This window comes from Gymnoscopelus braueri (genome assembly GCF_963280865.1).
Source record: "Gymnoscopelus braueri genome assembly, chromosome: 2".
Lineage (NCBI taxonomy): Eukaryota > Metazoa > Chordata > Actinopteri > Myctophiformes > Myctophidae > Gymnoscopelus > Gymnoscopelus braueri.
Window position 1 is genome coordinate 26,552,304 of NC_137604.1, and position 21,044 is coordinate 26,573,347.

At 41.6% G+C, this 21,044-nt stretch overlaps 1 protein-coding gene across 1 annotated transcript in view; it reads left to right on the forward strand.

The window, feature by feature from the left end:
* Positions 1-20,175, forward strand: part of ank2a (ankyrin 2a, neuronal) — a gene marked incomplete at both ends in the record, with an annotated part of 127,080 nt that extends 106,905 nt beyond the window's left edge. The window contains 3 exons of the mRNA XM_080441730.1: positions 18,999-19,082; positions 19,776-19,940; positions 20,128-20,175. Of these exons, the coding sequence (XP_080297856.1) occupies positions 18,999-19,082; positions 19,776-19,940; positions 20,128-20,175 (297 nt within the window). The remainder of the gene's footprint in view (positions 1-18,998; positions 19,083-19,775; positions 19,941-20,127) is intronic.
* Between the last annotated feature and the right edge of the window lie 869 nt (positions 20,176-21,044).

Genomic DNA, 21,044 nt, shown 5'->3' on the forward strand with positions numbered 1-21,044 from the left:
CAATCAGTCTTTCCTCGACTATTGGATGACTGAATTAAGACCTCAGTCCACTGACTCCGCACCATCTCTGGATGAATATAGGCCCCTCTCTCCTGACTCTCCCATACCTCAATTCAAATGGCAGATTTATGTTGACTATTTTGGATATCTTGCAAATAGGTCGCCTTCACTGGTGTCAGACACATCAGATTGGGAAGATGCAGATATATGTCTTGAAGGCCTGTTTGAAGGAGCTAGACCAGATTCCCCAGAGTCACTTGTTGACTTTGAGCTTGAGTGGTTGTTTAGTAACAGGCCCTTGACACCAGAGTCAGTATTGTCAGATTTTGATTATTCACACCTGCAGGACTGGTTGGCAGGATTTAGGCCATCCTCGCCAGAATCTGTAGCATCACTAGAAGAGTGCCGCTTGTCTGCTCAGCAGACAGTGGGCCAAGTCAGCGATCAACATTGTAACTACTACTTACAGTATACTGAAGGTAGACCCGAGTCACTTCTGTCTATGGTGTCTGACATTGAGTACTCTGGTTATTGTTTGGAGGACTTGTTTGATGAAAACAGGCCAGACTCACCAGACTCATTCACATCACATGAGAAAACTCAGCAAATTAGCGAACCTTTAGCTGCACTGAGAATTCTGTCAGCAGTTAAACCTCTAAGTTATGCAGATGTTTTGAAAGGTACAGCCCGCTTGAAAGAGGAAGATCCCAGCGTTAAACAGGAAGCAGGTGAAATTAGACCTCTTTCCCCTGAATCATGGTCATCCCACGATGATTACAATCAGTCTTTCCTCGAATATTGGATGACTGAATTAAGACCTCAGTCCCCTGACTCTGCACCATCTCTGGATGAATATAGGCCCCTTTCTCCTGACTCTCCCATACCTCAGTTCAAATGGCAGGTTTATGTTGACTATTTTGGATATCTTGCAAATAGGTCGCCTTCACTGGTGTCAGACACATCAGATTGGGAAGATGCAGACATATGTCTTGAAGGCCTGTTTGAAGGAGCTAGACCAGATTCCCCAGAGTCACTTGTTGACTTTGAGCTTGAGTGGTTGTTTAGTAACAGGCCCTTGACACCAGAGTCAGTATTGTCAGATTTTGATTATTCACACCTGCAGGACTGGTTGGCAGGATTTAGGCCATCCTCGCCAGAATCTGTAGCATCACTAGAAGAGTGCCGCTTGTCCGCTCGGCAGACAGTGGGCCAAGTCAGCGATCAACATTGTAACTACTACTTACAGTATACTGAAGGTAGACCCGAATCACCTCTGTCTATGGTGTCTGACATTGAGTACTCTGGTTATTGTTTGGAGGACTTGTTTGATGAAAACAGGCCAGACTCACCAGACTCATTCACATCACACGAGAAAACTCAGCAAATTAGCGAACCTTTAGCTGCACTGAGAATTTTGTCAGCAGTTAAACCTCTAAGTTATGCAGATGTTTTGAAAGGTACAGCCCGCTTGAAAGAGGAAGATCCCAGCGTTAAACAGGAAGCAGGTGAAATTAGACCTCTTTCCCCTGAATCATGGTCATCCCACGATGATTATAATCAGTCTTTCCTCGACTATTGGATGACTGAATTAAGACCTCAGTCCACTGACTCTGCACCCTCTCTGGATGAATATAGGCCCCTCTCTCCTGACTCTCCCATACCTCAGTTCAATTGGCAGGTTTATGTTTATGATTTTGGATATCTAGCAAATAGGTCGCCTTCACTGGTGTCAGACACATCAGATTGGGAAGATGCAGATATATGTCTTGAACGCCTGTTTGAGGGAGCTAGACCAGATTCTCCAGAATCCATTTTATCAGACATTGAACTGGAACAGCTGTTTCATGAGAGGCCCCTCTCCTCAGAGTCAATATCTTCAGAATTTGATTTTTCACACCTGCGGGACTGGTTAGCAGACTTTAGACCATCCTCCCAAGGGTCTGTGGCATCAGTTGAGGCATACAGCTCCTGGCGTCCTCTCCCGACCCTTGCTCAGCTCAGGCACCATCACTGTGATTATTATTTGCATTACCCTAGCAGCAGACCATCGTCCCCTCTATCAGTGATTTCAGACCTTGATTATTCTGGATATTGTGTAGAGGACCTGTTTTCTGACAAAAGACCAGATTCCCCAGAGTCACTTGTTGACTTTGAGCTTGAGTGGTTGTTTAGTAACAGGCCCTTGACACCAGAGTCAGTATTATCAGATTTTGATTATTCACACCTGCAGGACTGGTTGGCAGGATTTAGGCCATCCTCGCCAGAATCTGTAGCATCACTAGAAGAGTGCCGCTTGTCCGCTCGGCAGACAGTGTTCCAAGTCAGCGATCAACATTGTAACTACTACTTACAGTATACTGAAGGTAGACCCAAGTCACCTCTGTCTATGGTGTCTGACATTGAGTACTCTGGTTATTGTTTGGAGGACTTGTTTGATGAAAACAGGCCAGACTCACCAGACTCATTCACATCACACGAGAAAACTCAGCAAATTAGCGAACATTTAGCTGCACTGAGAATTCTGTCAGCAGTTAAACCTCTAAGTTATTCAGATGTTTTGAAAGGTACAGCCCGCTTGAAAGAGGAAGATCCCAGCGTTAAACAGGAAGCAGGTGAAATTAGACCTCTTTCCCCTGAATCATGGTCATCCCACGATGATTATAATCAGTCTTTCCTTGACTATTGGATGACTGAATTAAGACCTCAGTCCACTGACTCTGCACCCTCTCTGGATGAATATAGGCCCCTCTCTCCTGACTCTCCCATACCTCAGTTCAATTGGCAGGTTTATGTTTATGATTTTGGATATCTAGCAAATAGGTCGCCTTCACTGGTGTCAGACACATCAGATTGGGAAGATGCAGATATATGTCTTGAACGCCTGTTTGAGGGAGCTAGACCAGATTCTCCAGAATCCATTTTATCAGACATTGAACTGGAACAGCTGTTTCATGAGAGGCCCCTCTCCTCAGAGTCAATATCTTCAGATTTTGATTTTTCACACCTGCAGGACTGGTTAGCAGACTTTAGACCATCCTCCCAAGGGTCTGTGGCATCAGTTGAGGCATACAGCTCCTGGCGTCCTCTCCCGACCCTTGCTCAGCTCAGGCACAATCACTGTGATTATTATTTGCATTACCCTAGCAGCAGACCATCGTCCCCTCTATCAGTGATTTCAGACCTTGATTATTCTGGATATTGCGTAGAGGACCTGTTTTCTGACAAAAGACCAAATTCCCCAGAGTCACTTGTTGACTTTGAGCTTGAGTGGTTGTTTAGTAACAGGCCCTTGACACCAGAGTCAGTATTATCAGATTTTGATTATTCACACCTGCAGGACTGGTTGGCAGGATTTAGGCCATCCTCGCCAGAATCTGTAGCATCACTAGAAGAGTGCCGTTTGTCCGCTCGGCAGACAGTGTTCCAAGTCAGCGATCAACATTGTAACTACTACTTACAGTATACTGAAGGTAGACCCAAGTCACCTCTGTCTATGGTGTCTGACATTGAGTACTCTGGTTATTGTTTGGAGGACTTGTTTGATGAAAACAGGCCAGACTCACCAGACTCATTCACATCACACGAGAAAACTCAGCAAATTAGCGAACCTTTAGCTGCACTGAGAATTCTGTCAGCAGTTAAACCTCTAAGTTATGCAGATGTTTTGAAAGGTACAGCCCGCTTGAAAGAGGAAGATCCCAGCGTTAAACAGGAAGCAGGTGAAATTAGACCTCTTTCCCCTGAATCATGGTCATCCCACGATGATTACAATCAGTCTTTCCTCGACTATTGGATGACTGAATTAAGACCTCAGTCCACTGACTCTGCACCATCTCTGGATGAATATAGGCCCCTCTCTCCTGACTCTCCCATACCTCAGTTCAAATGGCAGGTTTATGTTGACTATTTTGGATATCTTGCAAATAGGTCGCCTTCACTGGTGTCAGACACATCAGATTGGGAAGATGCAGACATATGTCTTGAAGGCCTGTTTGAAGGAGCTAGACCAGATTCCCCAGAGTCACTTGTTGACTTTGAGCTTGAGTGGTTGTTTAGTAACAGGCCCTTGACACCAGAGTCAGTATTGTCAGATTTTGATTATTCACACCTGCAGGACTGGTTGGCAGGATTTAGGCCATCCTCGCCAGAATCTGTAGCATCACTAGAAGAGTGCCCCTTGTCTGCTCAGCAGACAGTGGGCCAAGTCAGCGATCAACATTGTAACTACTACTTACAGTATACTGAAGGTAGACCCGAGTCACCTCTGTCTATGGTGTCTGACATTGAGTACTCTGGTTATTGTTTGGAGGACTTGTTTGATGAAAACAGGCCAGACTCACCAGACTCATTCACATCACACGAGAAAACTCAGCAAATTAGCGAACCTTTAGCTGCACTGAGAATTTTGTCAGCAGTTAAACCTCTAAGTTATGCAGATGTTTTGAAAGGTACAGCCCGCTTGAAAGAGGAAGATCCCAGCGTTAAACAGGAAGCAGGTGAAATTAGACCTCTTTCCCCTGAATCATGGTCATCCCACGATGATTATAATCAGTCTTTCCTTGACTATTGGATGACTGAATTAAGACCTCAGTCCACTGACTCTGCACCCTCTCTGGATGAATATAGGCCCCTCTCTCCTGACTCTCCCATACCTCAGTTCAATTGGCAGGTTTATGTTTATGATTTTGGATATCTAGCAAATAGGTCGCCTTCACTGGTGTCAGACACATCAGATTGGGAAGATGCAGATATATGTCTTGAACGCCTGTTTGAGGGAGCTAGACCAGATTCTCCAGAATCCATTTTATCAGACATTGAACTGGAACAGCTGTTTCATGAGAGGCCCCTCTCCTCAGAGTCAATATCTTCAGATTTTGATTTTTCACACCTGCGGGACTGGTTAGCAGACTTTAGACCATCCTCCCAAGGGTCTGTGGCATCAGTTGAGGCATACAGCTCCTGGCGTCCTCTCCCGACCCTTGCTCAGCTCAGGCACCATCACTGTGATTATTATTTGCATTACCCTAGCAGCAGACCATCGTCCCCTCTATCAGTGATTTCAGACCTTGATTATTCTGGATATTGCGTAGAGGACCTGTTTTCTGACAAAAGACCAGATTCCCCAGAGTCACTTGTTGACTTTGAGCTTGAGTGGTTGTTTAGTAACAGGCCCTTGACACCAGAGTCAGTATTATCAGATTTTGATTATTCACACCTGCAGGACTGGTTGGCAGGATTTAGGCCATCCTCGCCAGAATCTGTAGCATCACTAGAAGAGTTCCGCTTGTCCGCTCGGCAGACAGTGTTCCAAGTCAGCGATCAACATTGTAACTACTACTTACAGTATACTGAAGGTAGACCCAAGTCACCTCTGTCTATGGTGTCTGACATTGAGTACTCTGGTTATTGTTTGGAGGACTTGTTTGATGAAAACAGGCCAGACTCACCAGACTCATTCACATCACACGAGAAAACTCAGCAAATTAGCGAACCTTTAGCTGCACTGAGAGTTAAACCTCTAAGTTATGCAGATGTTTTGAAAGGTACAGCCCGCTTGAAAGAGGAAGATCCCAGCGTTAAACAGGAAGCAGGTGAAATTAGACCTCTTTCCCCTGAATCATGGTCATCCCACGATGATTACAATCAGTCTTTCCTCGACTATTGGATGACTGAATTAAGACCTCAGTCCACTGACTCCGCACCATCTCTGGATGAATATAGGCCCCTCTCTCCTGACTCTCCCATACCTCAGTTCAAATGGCAGGTTTATGTTTATGATTTTGGATATCTAGCAAATAGGTCACCTTCACTGGTGTCAGACACATCAGATTTGGAAGATGCAGATATATGTCTTGAAGGCCTGTTTGAAGGAGCTAGACCCGATTCTCCAGAATCCATTTTATCAGACTTTAAACTGGAACAGCTGTTTCACGAGAGGCCCCTCTCCTCAGAGTCAATATCTTCAGATTTAGATTTTTCACACCTGCAGGACTGGTTAGCAGACTTTAGACCATCCTCCCCAGGGTCTGTGGCATCAGTTGAGGCATACAGCTCCTGGCGTCCTCTCCCGACCCTTGCTCAGCTCAGGCACCATCACTGTGATTATTATTTGCATTACCCTAGCAGCAGACCATCGTCCCCTCTATCAGTGATTTCAGACCTTGATTATTCTGGATATTGCGTAGAGGACCTGTTTCCTGACAAAAGACCAGATTCCCCAGAGTCACTTGAATCAGACTTTGAGCAATACTCGTTAAGTAACAGGCATTTCTCACCAGAGTCATTATTGTCAGATTCGGATTATACACAATTGCAGGACTGCTCCGCAGGATTTGGGACATCCTTGCCAGAATCTCCAGAATCATTTGAAGAGTGCCACATGTCTGCTCACCCTACAGTTGGCCAGGTCAACAATCAACATTGTATCTACTACTTCCAGTGTACTGGAAGTACACTGAGTATTCTGTCAGCTGTGAAAACTCTAAGCTATGCAGATATTTTGAAAGTTACGGCCAACTTGAAAGAGGAAGATCTTTGCGTTAAACAGGAAACATTTGGCGGAGCTATACCAGATTTTTCAGAACCCATTTTATCAGACATTGAACTGGAACAGCTGTTTCATGAGAGGCCCCTCTCCTCAGAGTCAATATCTTCAGATTTTGATTTTTCACACCTGCGGGACTGGTTAGCAGACTTTAGACCATCCTCCCAAGGGTCTGTGGCATCAGTTGAGGCATACAGCTCCTGGCGTCCTCTCCCGACCCTTGCTCAGCTCAGGCACCATCACTGTGATTATTATTTGCATTACCCTAGCAGCAGACCATCGTCCCCTCTATCAGTGATTTCAGACCTTGATTATTCTGGATATTGCGTAGAGGACCTGTTTTCTGACAAAAGACCAGATTCCCCAGAGTCACTTGTTGACTTTGAGCTTGAGTGGTTGTTTAGTAACAGGCCCTTGACACCAGAGTCAGTATTATCAGATTTTGATTATTCACACCTGCAGGACTGGTTGGCAGGATTTAGGCCATCCTCGCCAGAATCTGTAGCATCACTAGAAGAGTTCCGCTTGTCCGCTCGGCAGACAGTGTTCCAAGTCAGCGATCAACATTGTAACTACTACTTACAGTATACTGAAGGTAGACCCAAGTCACCTCTGTCTATGGTGTCTGACATTGAGTACTCTGGTTATTGTTTGGAGGACTTGTTTGATGAAAACAGGCCAGACTCACCAGACTCATTCACATCACACGAGAAAACTCAGCAAATTAGCGAACCTTTAGCTGCACTGAGAGTTAAACCTCTAAGTTATGCAGATGTTTTGAAAGGTACAGCCCGCTTGAAAGAGGAAGATCCCAGCGTTAAACAGGAAGCAGGTGAAATTAGACCTCTTTCCCCTGAATCATGGTCATCCCACGATGATTACAATCAGTCTTTCCTCGACTATTGGATGACTGAATTAAGACCTCAGTCCACTGACTCTGCACCATCTCTGGATGAATATAGGCCCCTCTCTCCTGACTCTCCCATACCTCAGTTCAAATGGCAGGTTTATGTTGACTATTTTGGATATCTTGCAAATAGGTCGCCTTCACTGGTGTCAGACACATCAGATTGGGAAGATGCAGACATATGTCTTGAAGGCCTGTTTGAAGGAGCTAGACCAGATTCCCCAGAGTCACTTGTTGACTTTGAGTTTGAGTGGTTGTTTAGTAACAGGCCCTTGACACCAGAGTCAGTATTGTCAGATTTTGATTATTCACACCTGCAGGACTGGTTGGCAGGATTTAGGCCATCCTCGCCAGAATCTGTAGCATCACTAGAAGAGTGCCCCTTGTCTGCTCAGCAGACAGTGGGCCAAGTCAGCGATCAACATTGTAACTACTACTTACAGTATACTGAAGGTAGACCCGAGTCACCTGTGTCTATGGTGTCTGACATTGAGTACTCTGGTTATTGTTTGGAGGACTTGTTTGATGAAAACAGGCCAGACTCACCAGACTCATTCACATCACACGAGAAAACTCAGCAAATTAGCGAACCTTTAGCTGCACTGAGAATTCTGTCAGCAGTTAAACCTCTAAGTTATGCAGATGTTTTGAAAGGTACAGCCCGCTTGAAAGAGGAAGATCCCAGCGTTAAACAGGAAGCAGGTGAAATTAGACCTCTTTCCCCTGAATCATGGTCATCCCACGATGATTATAATCAGTCTTTCCTTGACTATTGGATGACTGAATTAAGACCTCAGTCCACTGACTCTGCACCCTCTCTGGATGAATATAGGCCCCTCTCTCCTGACTCTCCCATACCTCAGTTCAATTGGCAGGTTTATGTTTATGATTTTGGATATCTAGCAAATAGGTCGCCTTCACTGGTGTCAGACACATCAGATTGGGAAGATGCAGATATATGTCTTGAACGCCTGATTGAAGAAGCTAGACCAGATTCTCCAGAATCTGCAGACTTTGAACTGAAATGTTTTGAAAGAACCAAACCTTCTGAATATGAAATAGATACAGCTTTATTGGAACAGGCATTAGAAGAATATTGCTCACTAACATACCACACTGAAAAAGAAAGTGCTTATTCGACATCATCAGGGCCAGTGGAGTCAAGAGACACAAATATTTCCCAGGGGTCAGTAGAATGGGAAATGATCCAGTTGACTTCTCTTTCACAACATAGGGCACTCTCTCCTGATTCCCTAGGTTCAGAAGTTGGAAACCTTTCATACTTGGAACAAGTGTTCGCTGATACAAGGTCAACTTCTCCTGAATCTTTTGCATCATTTGATGAGAACAGACAGCTGTCACCTGACTCACCAATTCTGCAGTTCAAATCTCAATATATTGATCATCTGGATTACTCTGAAATTAGATCACTTTCACCTGAATCGATTATTTCAGACTGGGAGGTTTCTGATTCAGGCCTTGATCAATTGTTTGATGAAAATAGACCAGCATCCCCTGATTCCATTCTGTTTGACAGTGAATTTGATGAGTACAGGCCATTGTCACCAGAATCAATATCTTCTCTTGATGATTTTTTATTCCCAGAAGTCTTCTTTTCAGAATCTAGACCATCCTCACCTGAATCAGTTTCTTTCTTAAACGAGTATAGACCACTTTCCCCTGACTCTCCAATTTGTCAATATGCACAGGGAATTTGTGATGATTACTTACAGTTCTCAGGAGCCAGGTCATCCTCTTCGGCATCAGAAAGCTCAGAACTTGAATACACCACATATTGTCTTAAGGAGTTATTTGCAGAAAACAGACCAGATTCACCAGAATCATTTAGCTCAGAATATGCATATGAAAAGGACACCAAAGAAGAGAGACACATCAGCTTCTTATCACCATCAGATGCAGTGCTTCAATCTTATGCAGGTGTGGTACAAAGCATCAGTGATTCTTCAGGAGAAGTAGAAAGTGTATTTCAAGCAACTTCTTCGTCAACTGGAATTGAGTTCTCAGAAAATGAATACACTCAGTCTTTCCTCGACGACTGGTTTTCCGAATTAAAACCACCATTGCCTGAACATGTTACCTCACTAGGAGAATCTGAGAAAGAATTGGTCCAACCAATGACCCCTGAATCAATGCAGTCTGAGCCAAGTCCCATAGTAGATGAATCAATTTTCTCTACAGGCAACCCACTAGTATACAAAGCCATGTCCACTACGTTAATGGCCCATATGTATGATCCATTATATAAGGGAACATCCATCTTTAGTGAGACAAGATCCTCTGAATGTACAGTGGAGAATCAGGCAGTAGTACTTTGTGATACACCACAACAGCACCCAGATGAATTTAGCTATTTTGAAAGCAGAGCAGATGACAAAACAGTATTTGATTCTTCTCTACCATGTCCTACACTCACTGAGTATACAGTACGAGAATGTCATTCTAGCACTCATACGTCACCATCTGAAATCATTGAGACTGGACTTATAGTTCCAACCCTATATTCCACTGAATGGGAATTGATTGAATGTACTTCTTCTCTTCCACAACATAGGCCACTCTCTCCTGAATCACTCACAGGCTCAGATGACAGAAATATTTTATCTGTTCACCACATGATCACTGATATGAGGCCAACTTCACCAGAATCTGTTGCATCATATAGGCCACTATCCCCAGACTCACCAATTTTACAGTTCAATTCACAATATTGTCGTCTTGAATTCTCAGAAGATCGAGCAATGTCACCTGAATCAATAATTTCAGACTGGGAGTGCTCGGACCCAGGCCCTTATTCTCTGTTTGATGATAATAGATCAGAGTCCCCTGATTCCATTGTAATTGACAGTGAATTTCACGAGTCCTTCAACAAATTGTTGTTCAAGAATAGACCATTGTCACCAGAATCAGAATCTTCTGTTGATGATTTTCTATTCCCAGAAGTATTGTTTTCAGAATCTAGACCTTCTTCACCAGAGTCAGTTGTATTGTTAAATGAGTATAGACGACTTTCTCCCGACTCCCCAATTCCCCAATATGGAAATCAGATTTCTTATGATTACTTACAGTTCTCTGGCGCCAGCCCATTCTCCTCTGCTTCAGAAAACTCAGAGCTTGAATACACCACATATAGCCTTGAGGATGTATTTGCAGAAAACAGACCAGATTCACCAGGATCATTTAGCTCAGAATATAACCATGAAAAATATTCCAAAGGGCAGACACACATGGTACAAAGTACCAGTGATTTGAAACAGTCAGAGTCATCAGGAGAAGAAGATATTGAGATATGTCAAGGCTCAATTGATCTTTTGTCCTCAGAGGCTGAATATACTCAGTCCTTCCTTGACTACTGGTTGTCTGCATTGCCAGCTCCTGAACACATTGCATCACTAGGAGAATCAGAGAAAGAACCATTGACTCAATCAGATGAATCTGAGTCAAGTCTTGTAGATGAGATCACTTTCTCCACAGAAGATCCACTAGTATACAAGCCTGTGCCCAGAAAGTTAACAGCCCATATGTATGATCCATTTTATAAGGGGCCATTCTTCTATAGTGGAACAAGGTCCTCTGAATGTACAAAGGAAAATCAGACTGGAGTACTTTGCGATACACATCAATCAGTTGGCACTGAGGAACAGCAAAGCCCAGAGATGTTTAGCCATATGCAAAGCATATCAGATGACAAAATGGCAGGAGAATCTTCACCAACACACTCTACAGGCACTGATTATTATACACCACCTGAAACACCTGCGACAGGACCCATAGTTTGTACCCCAGATTCTGCTGAATGGGAAGTGGTTGAGACTGCTTCTCTTCCAGATGAAGGAGACATTTGATTTGTTTACCAGTGGCCTTGTGGCAGTGACTAGTCACTGACACAAGGCCACTGTCACCAGAATCTGTTGCATGAGTAGAGCCCCCACTATCCACAGACTCACCAGATTTGCAATACAAATCCCAATATTCAGTCTCTACATGAATTGGCCATTGCTGATCACATCTAGTAATATTTATTATTAGTAGTAATGCTTTTAACAATAATATAATTGTATACAATTCCTGCTTCAATACATCTCAGAAAAGTGTAGCAAATGAAAACTGCAGCAGAAGCAGTATTTTTGTGATCATAAATACAAAGTGCAAATGCAAAATCTTGATGGGATTGAATATTCCGATTCACTGTATTACTTCAGTCAACTTTTTCCAAGCTTTAAAAAAAATATGATTTGAGGGCAACATGTTCCTTGTATTCTGTTTGACATTGTGAGTATTGTTCTGTTGAAAATGAAACAGCAAATTTCTGTTTGTTCTCGAATTGATTTAATTTAAGTATTAGTTTATACACTGAACATACACAGAAGCCCATCTTGCTGAAAAGATGAATGACCACCTTTTGAGAGATTCTGAGCCTAAATTTAATAGTCCATTCATAGACTTAACATTTATAAAATGACATTGATGGCCCAACTTTCTTACAGAACAATCCTAACTACCCCTGTGCACCCCATCCCACCCTTTTTAGATAAAATGTGTTAAAGCCCGCTGTTGTAATGTAAAATGGCTAGAATCTTAGACCATAAGTTGAATTCGGGACAGAGTGGTGTATATCTTATTGTTGACCTTCTGCCAATTAAAATTAACATACAATATCATGCCAGAAACACATACTGTATGAAGGTGTCATGTGTTTCCGGTTCAAATATGCTGCCTAGCTAATCAAACAAAGGTATGGGAAACTGAACCGGAACAGGAAACGGGTATGCCAACTTCCGGGAACCCATGACAACAGTCATTCACAGATCCTATAGAGTACATGACTTCAGACAGTAAATTATCTGGTTTATGGAACTGCTTTGATAACAACAGAGTCCCCTGATTCCATTGTATTTTCATTCAACAACATGTCATCGAAGTACACACCACTGTAACCGAAATAAATGTCTTCCCTGCATCATTATTTTTATTTCTAGAGGTGATTTTTGTTGTGGTTTCTCTCTATCTTTATTTTTTTCTACCCCAATTTCTCAAAATAGAAAGTGATTAATAATTATAATTTACTGTATAAGTCTCCTGCTAAGTCATTTGCTTCAGAAATTGAGCAGTCTGGTAGTTTTCCTCATGGAACTGCTTTTATTATAGGTTCTAGTGTACAAGGTCACTTTGAGCCTTTATCTTTACTTTAAGACAAATAAACCACATGAATTCAGCCCTCCAGCTGAATATTTGTAATCACAGAACAAGTATAATCCGTCCTTTGTTGACTGATGGTTATCTGGAGTTTAAACCACCATGCATGTCCTGAAAAGGTTGCATCATTAGGAGAGTTAGATGAAAGCCAGCTATAGTAATTGTGTTGGAATCATTATCATCTGTACAGTGTCTCAAATAGAACAACGTTTGTATTAGAATTTTAGCTAATATGCTGTGTTGTGTTCTTACCAACAATTACATGGGACCAACAGTATGTACAGTATTGATCAGATAATAGATGAAGAAGCACTGCATGGGTCCGTAATTATGTCAAACTGCAAACAGGTGCTCTTTGGAAAGGGTTTAGTTTCAGGACAATAGTTCTAGGTTCATTTCCTTTGTAGGCATTACAGTGGAAAAAATAAGGCGGTGAACTTAAAGAAGGTCCAAGGCAGCTCTGTTCAGTTCAAGTAGAAAATATTTTATTCCATGATTAAGCAAGGAAAACCGCAGGTGACACGTTTTGGCCGGAGGCCTTCATCAGGGTCCACTTGTAATGACAGTGTCACACGTCATTAAATAGTGCCCACAATCGTCTTCACATGACATCACCACTTAAACATCAGAACAGAATGCACCTTAACCCATGCGTGAATACACATTACATACCAAATAGAAAACTGCACAATAGCAAATAAATAAAATACATCAGGTTGGAATACAGTTTACAGTTTACAGTTTAGGCATTTAGGCATTTAGCAGATGCTTTTAATCCATCCTTAATACAGTAAGCAAAGAATACAGGGCCCAAGTGGAAAAATAGAAAAATAAGAACCACAGTGTGTAGGATCCAAATAGCATCAATAACAAGACAACATACTGGCTGAGTAGCCTGTTATTAGAGAAATGGGGAGAAGTCAATGTCATCATTAAGACCAGGGAAGATTGTCGCTTTAAGCGTCATTATCTTAAATGTTTCTCTTTGGAGTAGCTGTTTGAGTCTTGTAGTGTTTTGTCATGGGGTAGTTGGGATTCCCAATCTGTACAGCGTATTTATGCTCAGCAAATCTGTCTCTATGTACAGTATGATCCATTTTCTAAAGGAAATCCTCCATAGTACGGTAGGCTTCTGTACAGACAACAACAAGCCAATGGAAAACATTTAATAACATTAGATCAGCTGAAAATGAGTCATCACTATTACACCCCAGATTCAGGAAACATACACAGTACCAAAATCTAAAAAAAAAAGAAAGGGCACAGAGCTCCCTCCCTCATAAGTTGTTGCACCAGTTTTTTTTAAGGCTTCCTCCTCAGATTGCCAAGAAGCTTGATTAGACTAGATGCACACATCATTAGACAATTAGGCATTGTATGTGTTGAGTCTCATGCCATCTGAACTAAACTACAATTCATGCTGGCTGGCTGGAGAGGCATTTCCATAAAATACTTGAAGGAAGAAAACTCAGTGAAAAGAAGAGAACATGATTATAAGTGGACTGAGCGTCAATCAAAACCCCAAAGTAAACAGACCCAAGAACATGAACATGACAAGAAAGACCATGAGAGAGGAAGAGAAAGTTCCTGGTTGTCGGTAAGACAGCACAAGCTTGTGTTCGGCAGAGAATGCAATGAGGCTTTCAAAATGAATGAAGTGGACAGTATATAGTGTGTGAAACTTGCTTAGGACGCTGCTGTACTGAAGCTTCCACTAATGTGTCTGATCTAGAGGCTTCAGTTTTCTGCTGTGGCATGTTTGCATTCGAGCAACAGGAACTACAACTAATGGAAATGAATGGATCAACACCATGAATGCTCATATACCATGGTGTGACTCAGTGATTTTGTCATACATGTCTACTTTGAGTAGATTTCAGTGCCCTATTAATGTCTTGCTTTAGTGTCTTGCCTTTTAGCCCAATTTGACAAGGAATACCATTCAACTTAAATATACTTTCATGGTGTGCATCATATTTTGAATTGTAAACAATAATTGTTATATCACAGATACTAAATATAATGTCTCCAAAAGTATTCTCACTTCCAAATCACAAACATTTCCATAATTTGATTTTGCATTTAATTTTTATGTATTAATACTAAATAATATGTACACAAGGCTGTTAAAGGTGGTGATATTTTTGGTTAAAAAGCTCTATTCTGACAGTAATCATAGCTATGTATTTGTTCAGTAACAGCGGTCTCCCTGTCTCTCCAGCTCATTAGTAAACACAAAATAAATGTTCAGGTGGGATACCATTTTCATACAAACTCATTTATTTATCTCATCCCTTCCTTCAAACAAACTTCCTTAACTTTTTCTGCTGGAGAGATGGGGAGACCCCTGTTACTGAACAAATACTCTAGTTGGTGATTACTATGGCAATGTAGAGCAATTAACAATTACTTTAACAAAAAGGAAATCACTCGCAGAACCTTTAAATGTGCAAGTTGGAAATAAGTCGATTTCCAAATTGTATAGCTCATACTCATAGAGTTAATGAGTCGAAATGTGCTCTGAAAAAGTGCATGCAATGTATGACTCATTCCCCCCTGAAGAAATCATTACCCATGTCATATCCATTTATTCACATTTATTTTTCTATACTTCATTCCATTTTATCATTTCTTGTAGGTGTCCTCAGGATCTTCCACAAGAAAACTGTCTGAAACTTCAAATGTCAATTTAGAACAGAATCAGGCCTATTCAACTGAGTTTCCATCATCAGCAGCACACGATCCAATTAATACACTTTTACCTGAAAAGCAATCCTCTTCAGAATTAGAAGATCAAACTGGATTTGACTGCAGTCAAACACACATTGAAATTACCCCTACTGATGAAAGGAGCTCACCACAGGAAAAAGAAGAAAGCCTATCAAGTCGAGAATCCACCTTAGATGAAACAAGCCAAGTGATACCAGACCTACTGAGCCATACATCCAAAGACAGTCAAGATGATTCAGCTGTCATGTCTTTGGAGCTGAGTCCTGGAACACCAACAGGGTCTGGATCCCCTCAGCTTGATCAGCTGTTGTCAGATCTAGAAGAGATGAAACTGAAGTTCAAACCGGAGATACTTCATGAACCTCTGTCAGAATCAAGTGATGAAAGTCCTGATTTGGATAAACCTTATATTGAGTTTGATGACCTCTCACCCGAGGACCAGTGCCTTAATGAAGCTAGTAATATCTTCAGAGCCGACATGTCCTCTGTTATACCAGTTGCTGAAGTTCAGACACAAATACATGCACCAGCCTCAGCGCCTGCATATATCCCCACTGTCAATCAAACTGAACCAGAAGTATTCAGAATCACTCCTGATCTGGTTAAAGCATCATCAGAGCAATGCATAGTTATTTCCACACCTGTTCAGCATGACAGCTTGGACCCAGTTACTTCCATTCACTGTACTTATAGGGTTGAAACATCAAATACCAGCAGTGTTACAAATAATGCCAAATTGCCCACACAGTCAATTGAAATTCAAGAATCTCCCATGCACCTTATGGAGCCATCAGTAGAATTCAGTTTTCCTTCTGAAGTGTTTCAGCCAAATAAACGTGATGAAGATTCTACTGATATATCCACTTCAGTGACTCTTCCTGAATTGTCTCTAAAGAAACATGAACCTCAACTACCTGAGGAAGATCTATCTGACGCTGACGAAGAATATTCCAATATCGATCACATGACCAAGGAAAAGCCCCTTTTGATTCAAATAGACACATTTTCCGACTCTTCATGTACTGAAACAAACAGCTATGAGCTAAAAGAAACACAAAGTACCCAAGATAAAAGTCCATGTATCATAGAGACAACTACCCTTGAATTTGAGTTTGATGACCTCTCACCCGAGGACCAGTGCCTTGATGAAGCTAGTAATATCTTCAGAGCCGACATGTCCTCTGTTATACCAGTTGCTGAAGTTCAGACACAAATACATGCACCAGCCTCAGCGCCTGCATATATCCCCACTGTCAATCAAACTGAACCAGAAGTATTCAGAATCACTCCTGATCTGGTTAAAGCATCATCAGAGCAATGCATAGTTATTTCCACACCTGTTCAGCTTGACAGCTTGGACCCAGTTACTTCCATTCACTCTACTTATAGAGTTGAAACATCAAATACCAGCAGTGTTACAAATAATGCCAAATTGCCCACACAGTCAATTGAAATTCAAGAATCTCCCATGCACCTTATGGAGCCATCAGTAGAATTCAGTTTTCCTTCTGAAGTGTTTCAGCCAAATAAACGTGATGAAGATTCTACTGATATATCCACTTCAGTGACTCTTCCTGAATTGTCTCTAAAGAAACATGAACCTCAACTACCTGAGGAAGACCTATCTGATGCTGACGAAGAATATTCCAATATCGATCACATGACCAAGGAAAATCCCCTTTTGATTCAAATAGACTCCGACTCTTCATGTACTGAAACAAACAGCTATGAGCTAAAAGAACCACAAAGTACCCAAGATAAAAGTCCATGTATCATAGAGACAACTACCCTTGAAACCATTCAGACTGATGATCTCTCCTCTCATTCTCTCTCTGATTTGACTCCCCAAACTCCTGAGACAGTCACATGTCCAAGACACTTCCATTTTGAGGAATTGATGCCGTACTCCTGTCCAGAAAACTCGTCCTCTGTTGAAATTAGACAGAGAACCAACTCACAGCAATCAAGGGATTCTTTAACCCCTGTAAGCAATGAGTCTCCTGCATTTCAGACCACTTTATCTGAACCAAAAGCAGATATGGCATCAGCCTTTGATGAGGAGTTCAGCATCCCGCCTGAGTATGCTGAGTCCTCTAGTAACTCAAACATCAACAGCTCCAAACCAGATGTTTTGCATAGTGTTGCTTGTATTGCAAACTTTGAAGACTCTGACCAAGATAATTTTTTTGACTGTGAGCAGGTTGCATCAGATTTCTCAGAGACTGAGTCTGATGAACATAAGAGAAAGAACACATCAACTGGTGACCGGACCCATGATCTTTCCACCTGTCATGGAGGACCAGGAAGGATGTATACGAAATCAAAAGACCTACTTTACTCTGCTGCCTGCGGACAAGGCAGAGGAGTACAGTTATCCTCAGAAAGTGATGACTATGAGGATGTATGCGAGCCCTATGATGATAAAAATGAGTTAGTACAGTCCCCTGAAGCACACAAAGAAGATTCCACCTTTTATGAGGCTTCACAAGAACTTCCTGATGATAATGATGAGGCTCTGGCAAGGGTAAGATGAGATTTGACATACATCGTGCCCTTTCGAGGTTTCCCACCCAGAGCTGCTAACCCAACTTCCTGCATCAAAGAGAAACGCTTTACAATAACTGTGGCCTCATGGATGGAATTTGAAACTCTTTTTCATTTTGATTGAAGAATTGACCGATCCTAATCCTTGGCATGCCGTTTGTTGATTCACGCAAACTAACAAATGCAGAGACACTTTACTTCACCAGTTTTGTTTTTGTGCCGCTTTTATAGATGGTTTTGTTCGTTACAGCTGACATTTGCTTAAACATATATCCGATTTTTTGGCTGTGGAGTGTCACTCGTGAGAATAACATTGAACGTTCTTGCCAATGAGAGAATGAATCATCTAACCACACACCTGCATGGAATGCATTCTAAAATGGCACTGCAAATCAAATGTTTTGTGTTTCCAGTTAGACTGTTTGTTGTGTTGTACCTTCCAATTTACAGCTATAAATATAATGTAAAAGTGAAAGGTTCACCATAACACTCTGCTTATTGCTTTCTTTGCTGCCATTGTATTTAAACCAACCACAATATATTTGTCTTAACTGGTTCAGGAGATCACTGCACAGCTTGGAACAATTTCAGATGAAAGTTCAGATGAGGAATTTGTGACCACCAGAGTAGTGCGAAGGAGATTTTTCATTCAGGTATCCATCTGAGCATGGGCTGAAGTGTGATAAAAATAGCATGTAGGGTGTGAATATTTAACAGTATAAATTCTACCTATATAAACCTATTTCCTGTCTAACAAACAACTTTTAAGTGTTGGCCAATTGTACGAAATATATATGACCCTTGTACTGTAGCTGTCATTTTCATTAGATCTGCTATTCCAGTTTGGTATGCAATAACTAAAACACATGAGAAGGGTTTTTAACAGTGGTTGTATGTTGTGCTGATTTGTTTTAATACCAAATATTTCTCTGTTGTGTGCAAATAACCCAATTCTTTTGCATCCTATTTCTTTTTGCTGCTGTCACGTCTTCAAGCGAGTCATGCAATACCATCTAACGGTAACCATTGCTGATGAGGTTTGTCTTGTGTCTCTTATAGGCTGATGACATACCTGACCTGCCCTCTCAGTCAGTGATGGAAGAGCAGTACATGGATGAAAATGGACACATGGTGGTTAAAAAGGTAATTCATTTAATATTTGGCAAACAATCTATGAATTGACTTCATCATTGCATCAGTTTTTATCAAAATAGGTTTACGTATTTGTCTCTAAAATACATTTCTCGGACCAGTATTTTGTATTAGTATTGTGATTTTGTTTTTACCCATTATTTGTAATTTGTATCAAAATACTTTTTGATGTATTTTCGCATATCTCTGAGCACAACCAACAGATCTTGCTAATGACCTTCTGCAAATACACAAGTGTACCATTAAATCTGTCAAAATAAGTATTTTTCATGGCAGATTACAATTGTGGCACAGAACATGCAGCACACTGCATGTTATGTGGTAGCTTATCAGTCTCTCACTAAGCTTTAAGGGAGTGACTCTAAACCCCCAAATCCACTCGATAAATTCTTAACTAGAAAAATGTGCTCCGAGGAGCACAGGTCTCTGCCAGGCCAGGTAGCCTATTGTGGGTCAGCAAAGTTGAAGGAAAAACAACGCAACATGGTAGAAAACTCGTCATGTGGAAATGGGCGTCTTATTTGGGGAGTTGCGTAATAATCCAAGGAATCCAAGGGAAAAAAATCAGCCTCCTGGTGGCGCTATAACAGAGTGATGTGAGATGTGAGTTAGTTTTATCAAATGTTTTCATGAAGATATGTAAATAGATGGAGGAATGTACATTGACCCCTTGATGTTCTTCAGGTGACCCGTAAAATAATCCGTAAATCTGTGGCAGCGGATGGTGTAGAGCATGAGGAGGTTTTAATGGAAGGAGATCCACAGCGTTCTGTCAGTATGTCAGAGGGGGACGGCTACTCCAAGGTGGTGAAGAGAACTGTGCTGAAGAGTGAGGGAGATCACAGAGAGGTGTGTGTGTGCATGTGCGTGTGCGTGTGCGCGCGTGTGCACATGGGCCTGTGTATGGTGTCTGCGTGCAGTCTTCACAGTCTTCACGATAACATAAATGACATTATATGGAGTTAACTTTTACAACTTGAATAAAAGCTAATAATTAATTTAAATAATAACACTGAATATCAACCTTTTATTCAAGGTAACTTTGTCTGAACGCGAGGGCTTCTCAGCAACAAGTCGGGAGGTTAGTCGGACGATGGTGGTGGAAGGTGAAAGGATAGTGACACACCATGGTGACTCCTCATTGACCTCTGACCTCCCCTCAGCGCGGGACGATTTCAAACAGGTGTGTTAACAAACCTGCTGATTGTTATCCACTACCTCCAAACCTTGACCTACAGATAAGCCACGACAATGACAGACATGCTTACCTGCACCGTGGGATATGTTATTCTCCCAAAAGAGACTGTCTGACTTTGTTCATTGTCAGTGTAGTGCAGTTTCCCAAACAGTGGGTCGGGACCCATGTTTGGGTTTTTATGGGTCACGAGCAAATATCCCCTTTTTTTCGTTTCGCAAATGAAAATAAATGTATATTAATTCAAAAGATTTAAAAAAGTTGGGAAAAAAAAGTCACAACTTTTCATCACAATGCCATGCTTATTTATGGAATTTTGGTTCTGAGTGCCACAGCAAAATTAATTGTAAAAAAAAAAGTGCTTAGGAGCCGAGATACAGCCTTTTTCAATAAAAAGTTAAACAAGAAGTGAATATAGCAGCAAATCTTCAAATCATCATATCTTGGGTTCTGAACATGATTTTTTTTTTGGTGTGAAAATAGCAGATCTACAAGCTCGTAGATCTGCTATTTTCACTAGTTTGGGTCCCAGGCAAATATCTAATTTCTCTTTTGGGTCTTGAGCTAAACAGTTTGGGAACGACTGGTGTAGTGCACCTGTTCTGTCCTTTGCTACATGTGTATCTGAACATAGTATAACAGACAGCCACACTCAGCAGCCAGACTGCCCTCAACTTTGAGGGGAGTCTGCCAGACTCCCCCGCGAAGGACACATTCAGGGTATAGCATCCATTTAAATCCAACCAAATCACCATTCA